The following is a 15,659-nucleotide window of genomic DNA, read 5'->3' as shown; positions in this document are numbered from 1 at the left end:
ATGATAATATTAAAATATAAAATTATATTAAATAATATTTAAATTTTAAATTAAATTAGAATTATTATTAAGGTGGTGTAGAGTGTCTTTAATAGAAAAAGAGAAGAAAATAAAATGTCTTTAATTAGAAAGAGAAGAAAGATAAAAATGAAATTTTTAAAAAAGTTGGAGGTGCAGGATGTCATAAGGTTAAAAATGGAATTTTTGGAGGTGCAGGATGAGATGTTGGAGGTGTAGGATGAAACACTCAATGTACCGTTATTAGCGTCAATTTACCCAATATTGGGTCAGAATGTGAAATCAAACTGGATTACCCAATATTCTGAATTCGATGACTTGCTCTAACTTGTGAGAGGTTATCAAGTTCAATAAACTTTACTTACAAATAAACCAAAAGAATTGAAATATATAATATGATTGATATATATATATATATATAGGGGTTTGCTAACGCGCGTACGCCTGTTTTTCAGTTGGTACATTTTAGCAATGTGTACTGGGTTTTAGTAGACAAAAATACCCTTATATATTATGGATCCCAAGTTTTAAGGTTAAGGGTATTTTAATAATTTTCATTCTCAAAACTTAAAAAAAAAAAAGAAACCCCCCAAACCCTTACTCACCTCTCTCATTCCTCTCAATCATTTCTCTTTCATCTCTCTGACTCCAACCTTTTCTCTGTCATCCCTACTGTATCCCCAATTGAAAAAAAATCAGAAACACATGCCTTTAAAAAATTTTGCTTTGTAAAGAATTGAGTCATTGACATATTCACCTTCAAGGCAAAGGTTCATTCAAGATCTCTTCAATTTCACCATCTTCACTAACCTTCAATTTCATTCATCTTAAATTTTAAAATCGAGATATTAATTATTTGTTTTCTCCTCTTTTATGAGAGCATTCGGACTCGACAGTTGTTCCCTACACCACCACGGACTACTTTCTCCACCTCTCTCATTCCTCTTTTGCCCTTCAATAATGTTTAATTACTATAATTAATTTTCACGAACATTCCAATACATCGCCACACCCCACCCCACATCGTCAACGAATGTTAAAAACTCATGCTCTTTTCCTTAACCACATACAACCATACATTTTCTCCTCTTATAAGCACACGTAAATCGAGATTTTCTCTTTATCTAACATCCATGATCCCATATAAGGAATACACACCTACTAATTCACAAATTCAATACCCATATTGTTTACTACAAACACACTATATATACAACACAGCTGACCTCATTAGTGTTTAAATCCTCAATAATTCAATTAATGCATTCTTATATAAAATTTTAATAATCCTTGGATCCTATGCTTTCATCCCTGATGCACATTTCAACTCTTTTAACGAGAATGAAAGAAAGGGAGAGTGGAGGTGAGGCTGCATATAAATAATGAAAGGGACAAAAAGAAATAAAGGGAGAGGTGGGGGGGGAGAGACAAAGAAAAGGAAAGTAGGAGGGGAGGGGGGAGGCGTGGGATTGGAGAGAAAGAGAGAAAGAAAGGGAGAGGAGAGTTGCTCCCTCCACCACCACCAACCGCTCCCTGCACCTCCCCATACCTTATTTGCCCTTCTATAAAACGGATGCCAACATCCGTTTCACCTTCAACGGATGTTAACATCTGTAACATCCATTTACATATTTTATATTTTAGTTTATTATTTTTCTTTTAAAAAAAAAAACTTCAACGGATGTGGCCACATCCGTTTAATAGATTTTTAAAAAGTTTTTTATTTATTATTTAAATAATAATATATAAATTAAAATAATAATTATTATTTTATTAAATAAAATAAAATTAATTTATAAATAATTAAATAATAATTTTTAAAAAATTAAATAATATTTATATATTAATTTAAAATATAAAAAATTAAAAAACTAAAAACTAAAAACTAAAAAACAAAAAAAGGCAACAGATGTCGACGTGGCACATCCGTTTTAATATATTTATAACAAATTTTTTAATTATTATTTAAATAATAATACATAAATTAAAAATAATTATTATTATTATATTAAATAAAATAAAATTAATTTATAAATAATTAAGTAATAATTTTAAAATAATTAAATTATATTTATATATTAATTTAAAAAAAATAAATAAAAAAACTAAACTAGAAAACAAAAAAGCAACGGATGTCGCCACATCCGTTTTAATATATTTATAGTAAATTTTTTAATTATTATTTAAATAATAATACATAAATTAAAATTAATAATAATTATTTTATTAAATAAAATAAAATTAATTTATAAATAATTAAGTAATAGTTTTAAAATAGTTAAATAATATTTATATATTAATTTAAAACAAAAAAAATAAAAAAACTAAAAACTAAAAAACAAAAAAGGCAACGGATGTCCGTTAACGGATGTAGCACGTCCGTGGAAGAATTTTGTCTTCAACGGCATCCGTTGAAGAAAAGGGGTGGGGTGTAAGATATTTTAAAATATAAAGGATAGTTTTGGAATTTTAAAAAAATGTGGTGGTGGAGGGAGCAAAGTGGGGTGGTGTAGGGAGTAACCCTTAGAGGGGGTGTTAAAATAAAACAAAAATTGGGGAGGTGCAGGGATGGTGGAGGGAGCAACTCTCTTCTCTTAGGATATTTAAGGTTTGTTTTTTTCTGGAAGCCCATCTATGTTTATGGGCCCTATCTTGTTTTTTAACTTTTCAATCTCTCTTCAAGAAAACCCAACTTTTCAGTCTCTGAAATGTACCGTTATTAGCGTCAGTTTACCCAATATTGGGTCAGAATGTGAAATCAAACTGGATTACCCAATATTCTGAATTCGATGACTTGCTCTAACTTGTGAGAGGTTATCAAGTTCAATAAACTTTACTTACAAATAAACCAAAAGAATTGAAATATAATGATATTTTTGATTGTTGATGTCTTCTTTGAAAAAAAAAATGCTGGAATTTAAGTAAAGCATTAAGTATGAGTTGAGCAATTATAAAGAAAAGTATACCAATAAAGATAAAAAGAGTGTTGATATGTTTAAGGGGCAACTTATTTTACAAATATCGGGATGACATGTTAAATATAAACTCAAAGTAGAAAAAAAAATGTTCAATTAAAAATTGGGAACAGTGGGACTTGTGTTTATCTTAATCACAGAATTGTACATGGTCAGAGTTATTTTAAATTACAGCGATAAATATTTTAAATTTAATTAAATCTATCATTATTACCATAAATACATTAATATTATAATGTTCAAATTTAAATTAACATTATCAAATTCTATTATCTTTAAAAATTGCTGTATTATCTTCACATTATGATATTTTTTGTTGAAGCACTTTCAATTTAGATATGGGTATACAAAGAAACATTTATCCGGCAAATTTATAGGGATTAAAACATTAAAACATAGTTATAAAAATTTCCGGGTTATTATTATCATTATTTTATTTAAATTGATGATTATTTACCTTTTGTTTTATGTTGCCGCAAAGCCGCACAATTAAAGGTTGTAAAGTACTAAATGAGGAACGCGGAGGATTAGCTTTATCCCTTCCTCACGAAATCAATCGCTATTATCTTTCAGTTGCAACTTCAGATCTCGTTCACATTCTTTTTCTACCATAATCAAAATGTTTATACAAACAATTACACCTAAAGTGAACAACAACAATCTCAAAAGCCAAAATCAGAGATCACAAAGACAGAAAAGTTATGCGCATCTTCTTCATTTATCCAGAGATTCTTATTAACTATCATTACTGTTAACTCCACAAACCCAAGGTTATATCTTTTCTTGGGGTCTTCTTCACACTTTCTTCCAATTCAACCACATTAACTTTCTCCACGTTGAAACACTACCACAAGAGACGTACAAGGTTTTTTAAGATACTTTTAACTGTCTATCGTAAGTGAAATTAGCGGCATTCAGCTATAATTTCTGACAGTATATTGAAAATGCAGATAAACTACACTCTGATTTAGTGAATAGAGGGAAAAAAAACTAAGTTGTTTAAATCGTTACTTTACAATAACTTCCAAAGCTTGTATTACTACTTAAATTACATTGGAAGAACAAACAAGTACACAATACAAGTAGAAGCTCCCCTGGTCACGCAAGGAATAAAAAAACACCAGCAGACCAAGAAAACCATGACCACTGTGACTCACCTATCTGCACTAAAGTCTGCAACCTGACTCGGTAAAGCAACTGCAACAGTTAAAAGTTTGATTGCAGTGGCTGCCCAAGACGCGAAAAAAACAAACAAACCTAAATACAAAAGCACGGAAAGCCTAATCCAATATTCAACAGAGAGAACGGTGGTAACTGATTAATTTGTTCATGATGACTCCGATAAAGCTGCCCAATCAATCTCCACAGAAGGGTACTTCTCAAGGTCCAACCCAAGATTGTCCATTGCTTCATAAGAATCCGAGAAATCCAAGAAAGTGATATCGGATTCGGGTGAAGAGGAGCCAGCAGAAGAAGAGGAAGAATATTCATCCGACAAGGGCGAGGATGTTGTTTGAATCCCCACCTTAACATCCTCAAACTCCGATGTTGTTGCTGTTTCTTCCTTGGGTGTAGTCATGGCCAAGCTTTTACAAATCGCTTCGAGCTTGGCGTCCACTGCAGAGGGGAGAGGCTTGTAGGTCCCGAGCTCACCATAGACGCTTGGTCCATGGTGACGTAGATGAGGGAAGTTGAGCCTGGCGTTTTCTCCTCTGAGCTTAAACGCTGCGTTGTCGTATGCCAAAGCAGCTTCTTCAGCGGTTTCGAACGTACCAAGCCAGAGACGAGTGCGATTCTTGGGGAGTCTGATCTCAGCCACCCACTTGCCCCAGTGCCTCTGCCTCACCCCACGGTAAAGCTTTGTGGGCTTGGAAAGAACACGACCACCCACTTGCTTCATGGGAACAAGCTTTGGGCTAAGAAACTGGGCCCGTGTAACCTGGATTTGGGCTTGAATCTGGAACGTTTGAGATGGGGTGAGTTGGTTGAGTTTGATGGAAGGCTTTTGGTCATAGTTTGAGGAGAAGTTTGGAGAAGATAAGGAAGGGTAAGTTATGGAAGAATCAGTTTTCATAAAAGGTTCAAGTGCTTTCATAAGCTCTTGACCATTGCAGGGGTCTAAGAAATCTGACAGCACGATGCTACTGTTATTGTATATATCCATAACTGTTGTCGTGCTCTGTAATAGACAAGATAATATGAAACAAGTGAAAAATGCAAACGAAGAGAAAAACCTGTCTCAATTCCAAAACAAGAGAACAGGAGATGTTGCTTTGCTTTCTTAAAGAAAATGAAAATAAAGAAGCTTTGGATCAGTCGGATTTTGGGGTGATCTCACTGGTAGTTCCACTCTTGCGCTTTGATGACTCTTTTGTGGGTTTATATATAGTATCGCTGGCGCCCACAGCTAATATAATCTAATCACGTTCTTTTCTTGTTTAATTAAGGGTTAATTACTTGCATCGTCAACTTCAATGATTCCTTTCTGCGATGATCGTCATCCTATGGAACACTGCCACGTGTCCACGGCATCACATGACCATGGACACATATCACCTCCACCGAATAGCGCTGCTTTACACGTGGCAGTGTATAATTGGGCTCAGGTTAGCTGAAACATGTGGTATGTAGCACCCTCGAAATGTCAACTTTTAGTATTTATTTATTAGGGTTTTTGTCCTTTCTACTCTCTAATGGGATTGGCCCTATCCAAAAGGTTTACATTTTCTATCTCTACTCTACTTTTTCTTTTAAATACAAATGAAAATTAAAATTATTATAACATTTTTATCCTTATTATCTTTTTTTTATACCACCATCATCCTTAAAACCATGATCTTATTATAATAACTAAAACTCCTTAGAACATCATCATACTAGGATTGCTATATCAATCACGACTATTCCTATTATAATTATTTAAAATTTTGTCTTCATTTCACCACATTATCACTTTATTAATATTATCAATTTTGTCGTTATCGATTCTAAAATTTCTTACTGTCACAATATTGTTACTCTTATTGTTACTATTTGTCATCAATCACGATTTTATTCAAAGTATAAGACGTTACACCTTGCTCTCCATCTATGTGAAGAAAAAAAAATCAACAACTACGTGAAATATAATTTATTTAAAATGATATATCGAAATTTAAATTGTATTTAAAAATACTTATTTTTATTGTTTTATTTTAAAACAGTAGCCAGTTTTAATTTATAATAAAAATCATAATTTCTCTATAAATAATGGATTTCAATACTAGAATAATGAAAAGATGGGATTATACGTTGCACTGTATTTATTTATTTATTTATTTATTATGATTGAAGTATTGAAGCTTGATTATGATGTGGCCCATACCACAGGGTGGTGCTGCTGAATAGACAGTGGAGATAAAAGGACAAGGAACCGTCATATGCGGCGCCACACTGAAGACAACCCAACTTTTTTTTTTATTATTATTAAAATCAATCCGTTCTCACAAACACGGCCAAAGCTATAATTTTTTTTTGGAATTATGAGACAATGCAAGATTTTAAAAAATTACAAAAATTGACAAGAGTTAGGTATAATTTTAAGGTGAAGAAGTGCCGTCAATTTGATATGATTTTTGTACATTATAATATTTTTTTTTTAATTTTAATTAAAATCGTGTTAATTTAATATAAATTATGACGGTTTAGTACATTTCTAATATGTTATATTTATTTTTAAATTTTAAATAAAGTTATGTTAACTTAATTCAACTTAATATATTGTAATATAAATTAAAATCAAATCAGTTTTTTATAACTCAAAATTGTGTCAAGACACGATTTTTTCATAATGAGTTCTTAATTAAATTGATAGGAATTATTTATTTTTATAATTCTTTTAAAACTAAACTAAATTACATCATTTTTAGTGTTTTTGTCGAAAAACATCCACTCCAAATTTTAATCATACAAATACACTCATGGTTTATTTCTCTGAATTAAATTATGCACACCCTAAGCTTTATAATTATATGCATCTTATCCTTCATTTTAATTTAATTATTATTATCTGTGAGGAAACATGAAAAGTTCCATTTGAACTGGAAATACGTAGTTCGTAGTGATATATTATGGTGGACCACTATGTCGCCACAACGAAAGTATTATTACCATTACAAAAAAATATCATTGTCATTGTATTTGATTGAGTGTTTCATTGCATCTCCAACAAACATTAAATATTAAATAAATCACATAAATTGAAGTCTACTGGTGAACTTAATCTTAACCACTATTTCTGTTAAGACCTATAATGAGAGTGACTATGTTAGGAAAATTAAAGAACTTACAGGGAAGTTTAGAAAATGAAAACATTTTGGTTCTTAAATATGCGAAGAAAAATGATAAGACTATATATTTCTGTATTTTAATTATTAAGTCTACGTTTTTTTAGAACAAATAGAAGTAGTTTTTAAGAATGTGCATTATTAAAAAATATATTTTAAATTAAATTTAATTTCACAAAAATCGATTTATAAGGTAAAATTTGTATCTTACTAATGTGAAATAAATATTAGATCGATTTTAAAACACTTATTAAATCAATATACACCAGTGTAATATGTCGAATATATATTAGATAGGTTTTTTGAACAATTAATCTAATATAAAAAAAAAGTATTTTCGAAATAACTATTATTATGAATGTTCGTTTATAGATCTTCGTTAGTCTGGTCTTCGATCTTGGATTCCAAATACAATTTAGTCAAAAGAACGAATGTGCAAAAAATAATAATGGTGTCGTTGGGAATAAGACTCTATAGATCAGATAGGAGAGAAAAACGAAAACAAAAAAAACTCAGATCGAAAGCAAAAGAGATTGAAGGGTTTTTGGTTGTAGTTGTGCATAAAGAGTGAAACTAGATCTAATACTTTTATCAATGCAACTTGATAACCGGTGAATGGAGGAACTTGAACAATGGAAGAAGAAGAAATGAAAACAATGATAGGACGTCCTCCCGATGGTGGTTGAAAACTTAGTTAATATATATTATATATCACGACTTTGATATAATGTTAACAAGTGAATTTTAAGTTTAATTCAATTTACACAACCGGTCTATAAAATAAGATTTCAATTTATTTTGTATATTTTTAATTGATTTTATTTTATCAATAAGATATTATATTTTATAATCATAGTATAAAATGTTTGTTTTTTATTACACTGTAATATATTACATTTTTTGAAGTGAATGTTTCTTCCTGCACTTCACCAGTCTCGTCCTGCATCTTCCAATTTTTGTATTATTCTAATTGTGCCCCTATCAAAACACATAGAATATTTTGACTTCTTTTATTTGGATGAGGGTTGCACGGTTGTCCGCACTTGGAAGTCCGGCTGCAATTTGAAATGGTCTAAGCACAATTGGAGGTGCATTAAATCATGCACGCAGTTCGAAATACGGTTCTCACACTTGGAAGTGTGGTGAAGCATTTTCACTCTACATTTATTACATTTAATTGTTTTTTAATTTTATTTGCTTTGAACTTGGAAGTGGGGTGAAAACATTTATTATATTTAATTGTTTTTGAATTTTATTTGAATTTTATATTTTTTATTAGTTTATTTAAATATTAAACATTTTGTGGTTAATATTTTGTAATTTGTATTTTATTTTTGTATTTCATATTTATTTAAATTTTATTTTTAATATAATTATTTTTTTTGAATTTTGAAAATTTAGTTTATTTTTTAAGGTTTTTGAATCTATAATTATTTATTAATATGAACTATTATTTAATTATTTGTTTATATTTTTTTGTTTTATTCATTTATTAATTTAAATTTAATTTTTTGTATTTTGTGTTTTTTTAACTTTTTATATTGAATTGTTAACATTTTTTTAATTTTTAATTTTTATTATATTTGATATTTATTTAATATTGTTTATAATATAATTACTTTGAAATTTATATTTGTTTGTTAATATGTAATGTTTTTGAAATTATCTATTTATTTAAAAGATATTTATTATGCGTAAATTTTAATTTTTAAACTAATAAAAAAATAAAAAACAAATCAAATTCAAAAAATAGTAAATCAAAACAAAAACAAAGAGAATAAAAAATTCATTCTGTCGCATTTCTAGTTACCGTCTAATGAGCCCCACTTCCAAGTGTGGCTAACACAATTCCAACTGCAGTGCCGTATGAACCGTCCACCCAATTTCCAAGTGCGACAACCTCTGCAAACTGCTCTTTCGCCGGTGTGCTCTCAACCACTACGTCTCAACTCGACCTTCGTCGCATCCAACCCATAAATGCATCCAATCGAGACCTTTGTCCCATCCAACCCATAAATGCATCCAACTCAGCATCGGCGTTCTTTCAACCACTACGATTAAGGTCTCGACCTTCATCCCATCCAACCTAAAAATACATCTGTTTCGGTAGATACTTTTAGGGACCGAGAGACTAACCTGCTGACGCGTCTGGGCCGTCGCTCGCTTCCAAACTCCTCCTGTTGGCCGATCAGTGTTGGCGCAAACCGATCGGTCTCCTTCTTGACGAGGGGGATGTACCTGCAAAAGGTACTCCGACGCCCAAGTTAGGCGTGTGATTTGAAGAGCCTCGGCTCTTGGTTGGATATTTAGTGAATGGTTATCACTATTGAGTATTTGAGAGTCATGTAGAGTAAGTTGAACGTACCTGGCTCTTGGCCCTAGCTTTGTATTTATTATTTTCCTCATGGATCTTGAGCTAATATAAGCCCAATAAAATATAAACAGAATAAGATATAAACAGATTACCTAAATATCCGGTTGGTTGTTTGTAACCGCTCGGTTAATATTTCATACTATACAACATCCAACCCAGAAATGCATCCCATCAAATATAAACAGCACATACAAATACCACATACAAACAACAGTCAAAAGATTCTCTGTGATTATGTGATTTTGACAGGGACACACTTAGAATAATAAAAAAATTGGAAGGTACATGATGAGACTGGTAAAGTACAGACACTCTTTTGAAGTATAGTTTTACCTTCAAAATAACGTGGAAAAAAATCTTAGTTGCAGTTATGTGAATTCGATATTAAGATAAAATAATATTTACCCAATTAATGTTGCTTATTATTTAACTATAAAGTGAAGTGGTTATGAGTTAGAAGAGCGTTGAAATTGATGATAAGATGAATATATTTTTGTTTTTGTGATGGATGGATGAGAGACGAAGAAGAAAATAATGGCCATAGTTTAAATTAATGAAGTCTAATCTTAAGTTGAACAGATCAACGTTGAAACCAGTGTGCGTGTGCCAGAAGTTGCGTACGATGCAAGTCACAGAATCATGCTGAGTGCTTCTCATTTTCTAACTAAACGTGCTACAGAAATGTCTTACATTGGTTACACGATAAAAAACCTAATTGACAACATATGAATTAGGAAACAGTAGCTATTATAGAGAAGACAAATCAAATTATTCTAAAAATAGCTTTAAACTGTCTTTTTTTTTCTTATTTCATTCTTCATTGTCAAAGTTCCATATTATAGATTGTTATTGTCTATTAAAAATATGTTTTATAAATGTGCACTAACTATAGACTTTACGAAGTCTACCAAATTTGGTAGATTTTATAATAAAGGTCAACGATGGAGCAAAACACTAAGATGTATGGAGAATGGTTGAAGGTAGATTATAGGATTTATTTAATTAAAAAGCATTGTCGACGCCAATGATAAGCTTTGCATTTGCTGAAAGCTGATGTTGGACGCAATCACATTGGCCACCATTTAGAGGAGTGTTTCAATGTCAAACCATTTCTTTTCTTTTATATCTATCAACATTACATATTATATATACAGAGAGACAGAGAATGCTATTTATTGAATTCCACACACTTAAATGTGTATTATTAAAAGTATGTTTGGTTCTTTCATCCACAAAAAAATATTTCAAAATAACCAAATTAAATTCAAATATATCTGAACATAAATATTCATGTAATATATAAAAAAATTACTATTCTATTATTAAATGCATCCCAAATTAAATAGTATTATTAAAAATAATGCGTTTAATATCATTCTAACTAGATATCAGTTTATAAACAAGATGTTAAATAAGTCACAGAGAAATAAATAATAGGTATATCTCTTTTACAACAATATGGGAGAAAAAGTAATGATTATATATATTAATCGATAAAGTCAAGATCAATAATGAATTCTTAAAATAATTGAATGATTAAAAAAATGGTGCGGAAACTCAAATGAAATTCACAAAACTACTACTAATATTACTATCTCTCTTTTCTGCATGCTTGGTTTTGGATCAACGAAAAAAAAAGGCTTCGCCTATTGCAGTCATGTGACGAAACAATTATACGTAGAAATGTGCATAAAAAATTAATTTATCATGTTTTGTTAATTATATAGTATATTATCATAATTTAAAGCGGAAAAAATGTTTTTTGATTATTGTGAAGTACCTAAATAAGATTTAAAAACTATAACTCTCGGGTAACCCCACTCGATCTGGCTTAACCCACTACTGGTTGGTCAATTAGTGAATCAGCTCAATCCAACTTACTTATTATCAAGGTGAAAAAATTCAAACCCGGTTCGACCCACCACAGGTTGGTAGGTTAAACGGATTGACTTACTAACTCACTTAATTATGTTTTTTTTTAAAATAAAAAAATTATAATTTTTTTAATTTAAATCTAAATAAATTTCACTCTAAGATGATGTTAAACTCCAAAGACAATTCAAAATAAAAATTGTTAACTTTTTGGCAAGTATACCAAATCGTTACAAGTAATACAGTGATAAGTAAAGTATCGTTCTCCTCAGGGAATTTGTGTTACGTTATTCAATTAAAATTTATTTATCAAAATCAATTTGAACAACAAAATATAAGTGAATTAATAATCTCAAACTAGATGACAATTTAAAATTGAAATTAAAATTTAAAGAAAGCTTCATTGGAATTGACTTCATGACCACATTACAGTAACTATTCTGAGCAATATAACTTGCGTTCAAACATCAACATCACAGTATCTTGGTTTAATTCCTTAAAACAAGTTCTAAAGAATTATGTTCAATTATTAATTCCTTAAGTAATTAAACATAAACTTTTTAATTCCTTAAAACAAGTTCTAAAGAATTATGTTCAATTATTAATTCCTTAAGTAATTAAACATAAACTTTGCATTAAGAACGATGTTATTGATGACCAGGAGAATTGAAACTATTCCTAGCCTCTTTCCTTCTGGTTGCTTTTCTTGCGTTATTACTCAAATTTACTTCCCAGTACAATTTAAATATAAAAACAAGTTTATTTTACTTCCGTAAAATAAAATAAAAAGTAAACAAGAAAAGCATATGAACACAACTTATATTGAACAGGAAAGATTACATCAAATGTCAGCCATTACAGTCAATTCCAACGAATAAAAGTTTAGCCTATCCTAGACATCACAAACATACTCATTTCTGCAATTCCTTGCATGATGTGCAGTCTTGATGTCTTCAGAGAGGTCTCTTGATGGTCTCCTTGTTCTCCAGAGCAGTTCTCCAAGTTTTTCCTTTCAGTCCGATCCCCCGCTATCATTCAAAGCACGTCTTTTAAGAGACAGTTGATTTCTCATAAAACTGCTCCACTCGCTCAGCGCACAGAAGCAGATTCGCTGTGCGAATTAAAATTAATTCAGCACTCAACTGCACAATTTCGCTAAGCGCACAACCTCTGGTGCGTTGTGCGAATTGCAACTTTTCATTCTTCTCAGATGTCATTCGCTCAGCGAACCAATGGTGGTGCGCTGTGCGAATGTATTCTCCTGACTCTGCGAATTTTGCTTCTGCTATGCGAGAATTGGCTGACAGATTCACTTTTGTACAACTTTTCCTGAACAATAATTTACAACACAATCTACTTCCTCTTACGACTTTTCACTGAGTAATAACATGAATAATTACAAAATTGAGATCATTTATAAGTGTCAAAACATCTGTTTTTCACACTTATCAAAAATATATATCATACAATCTAAGCCTAATCCAAAAACAAGCACAAAAGACAAACAAATAAGTTTTTAATATTGATAATTTTTGTATCACTTCTCCATTACAATATATAAAAAAATGCTAACTAATAATATTAAAATACAAAATAATAAATAATTAAATTAAATTAGGTGGGTTGATGAGTCAACTTAGCTCACCACGGGTTCAACCCGAATGAGCCGGATTCTAAGTGAGCCGGGTTAAAAACTAACTCGTATTCATTTTTTTCAGACTCAACCCGGCTCAAACCCGTAGTAAGCCGGATTGACTCGCGGGTTACAACCCATTTTGACAGCACTAAAAACATAGTTTACATTCGTAAATCACATTTATTGAATATAATATTTTATATGCACTTTTCAAAATATCCCATTTAAAAAGGTTTCAATTAATATTATCAATTAAAAATAGTATGATCTTATAACTATAAGTTCATAAGTTTCATACAAGAAAATATAAGTTGTCTAAACAATCTATATCTTAATTTTATTGATTTATGTTCATATTATATATTTTATTTTTAATATATAGCTAACCAAATTAAATGATAGTGTATGAAGAGAGAGAAACCGGGTCTTGGTAATCATGGCAGAACAACCATACCAGAGCTAATCAAAGATGAGACACCTACACGTAAAATTTTTTAATTCTTATAATTTATATATATATATTCTTTTATTTATTAATTTATTTTTTAAGCATAAATACGTTCACATGTCTATACATTCATTTGATATAGCTAACATGTTTATTTTAATATTAGTTTTACAATATGGAAAGGAAGAAAAATATGTTATTTTTGTAGATAAGGATGGTCGATTTAGAACAATCGGTCAAATGTAGTTGGTTCAGATAGATCGATCTGTAGTGATTGGTTATATTTTTGAATTGCAAAATATGTGAAAAATTTTCTAAATGAAATATTTGATTAGACTGAGATTTATGTTTGAAATATGATGTCTTAATGTTGTGTTCGTTTGGTTTGGTTGAAAATACTATTCACAATGACTTTTCCATGGCTTGCAACTGATTCCTGACACGGTGGAACTAATTCCAGTTGCACTTCACTAACTTCTTGTTTGTTGGTGTTGCCGGAGATTAGTGGTAGAAGGGTGAGCTGGGGCTGAAGATCTTTGGTGGAACGGCTAAGTTGGAGTTGTAGATCCATGGAGAAGGACCAAGCTGAAGGTAGACATTTATGCTGGAATTTGAGATCAGCGGTGAAAAGACCGAGTTGAAACTACATATCTATGGTGAAAGAGTCAAGCTGGAACTGGAGATTCATGGTGAAAAGAGTCAAGCTGGAATTGGAGATTCATGGTGAAAGATCGAGTTGATAGTCATGCATGTTATGAAACTTTGTTCGTGTAGTGGTGCTGACCGATCTTGCACACTCACATCTCATTACAATTTTCTTTTTGTAACATTCCTGTATTATCCTTATTATTATTCTCTTACCTTACTATTTGATTGGGATTACACATGCCATATGACGTGTCTTTTGAATGTAAATCCACCTGTAAAAGTAACATTTCTTATTTTTTATTCTTTCTATTTTTTTCCATTCAATTTTTCTTTTTTATCTTTTCATATCTCTTGCTTTCTTGTGTTACTCATCTCATTCCAAAATATAGTGGAGTCTACAGTTGTCCTACGTTTGTTCCTTTGAATTATTTTTGTCATTGTGCTGCATCATGCTTGATTTGACAATGGGCTTAATTCGTTTAAGAGTTGCGTGAGGTGTTCAAAATACGAGTACAAGCGGCGTGTACGATTTAAATAATATTCATCAACATCAAGTCAGAGTTTTTATCACGTTGTTTTTAATTAATGAACTTTAGCTTCTGTTATGAAGAAATTAGCTTGTGAATCATGATAATTTTTATTCTCGGAACATACGTAATAATAGTTCAGTACTTCAGTTTTACCTTGATTGTTTTTTATATATGGATAAAGAAATATAGGATCATCGTAAAAATCGAAAATTGATGGACTGAGTCGGGCATAATCTCTTTTAGGCTTTATTAACTTCAATGGATTTGAGGAAAAAGAGATTTGAGAGGATTTGAAAGTAATTTTTTTTTATTTGAGTGGATTTGGAGGTAAGTGAGAGTGAATTTGGAAGTAAAGTTCGTAAAAATTAGTATAGGATTTGATTGATGTAATAAATTAAAAAAATTTACTTCCAAATTAACTCTCACTTACCTCCAAATCTATTCAAATAAACAACAAAAAGTTTTATCTTCAAATCCTCTCAAATCTATTCAATTAGTCTCCTCCAAATTTATTCAAGTGAATAAAGCCTTAAAAAATATTGCACCAAGTCCATGCACTGCAGTCACAGTGTCAGTAACTTCTCATTCCAAACAGAGTCGAGCTAACTTTTTCAAAAAGAGGTTCTTTGATGATTTTCTCTCAAGTTGTTATCTATGGACTTTTAGGAAAACCATCTCTAATAAAAGAAATTGAAGTAGGGAGGGTAGGATCTTCATAAACCCATAAGAGTTATAGATATGTTTCCTTTTGGGGAAAGAAATTTAGATAAAAACCCGAAGATATGGTGAAGCTAATACTAGCTGCATGTGAAAGAAGAAAAAATAAATGGCCA

The 15,659-nt window shown here is 30.7% G+C and overlaps 1 protein-coding gene across 1 annotated transcript; it reads right to left on the bottom strand.

Annotated features, from left to right (window-relative positions):
* Positions 1–3,931: 3,931 nt before the first annotated feature.
* LOC124847311 (Integrase-type DNA-binding superfamily protein) lies at positions 3,932–5,343 on the bottom strand. Its single transcript, XM_047324770.2, has one exon. It carries the CDS (start codon positions 5,155–5,157, stop codon positions 4,321–4,323), a length of 837 nt encoding a protein of 278 aa, XP_047180726.1. The 5' UTR covers positions 5,158–5,343; the 3' UTR covers positions 3,932–4,320.
* Positions 5,344–15,659: the final 10,316 nt, after the last annotated feature.

This window comes from Vigna umbellata, chromosome 5 (genome assembly GCF_029865625.1).
Source record: "Vigna umbellata cultivar VRB3 chromosome 5, Vumbellata_1.0, whole genome shotgun sequence".
Classification (NCBI taxonomy): domain Eukaryota; kingdom Viridiplantae; phylum Streptophyta; class Magnoliopsida; order Fabales; family Fabaceae; genus Vigna; species Vigna umbellata.
This window is presented reverse-complemented; position numbering and strand designations above follow the sequence as displayed.

Excerpts from the sequence above, each read along its gene's own strand:
- LOC124847311 (XM_047324770.2), bottom strand. The coding sequence starts at position 5,157 with ATGGATATATACAATAACAGTAGCATCGTGCTGTCAGATTTCTTAGAC.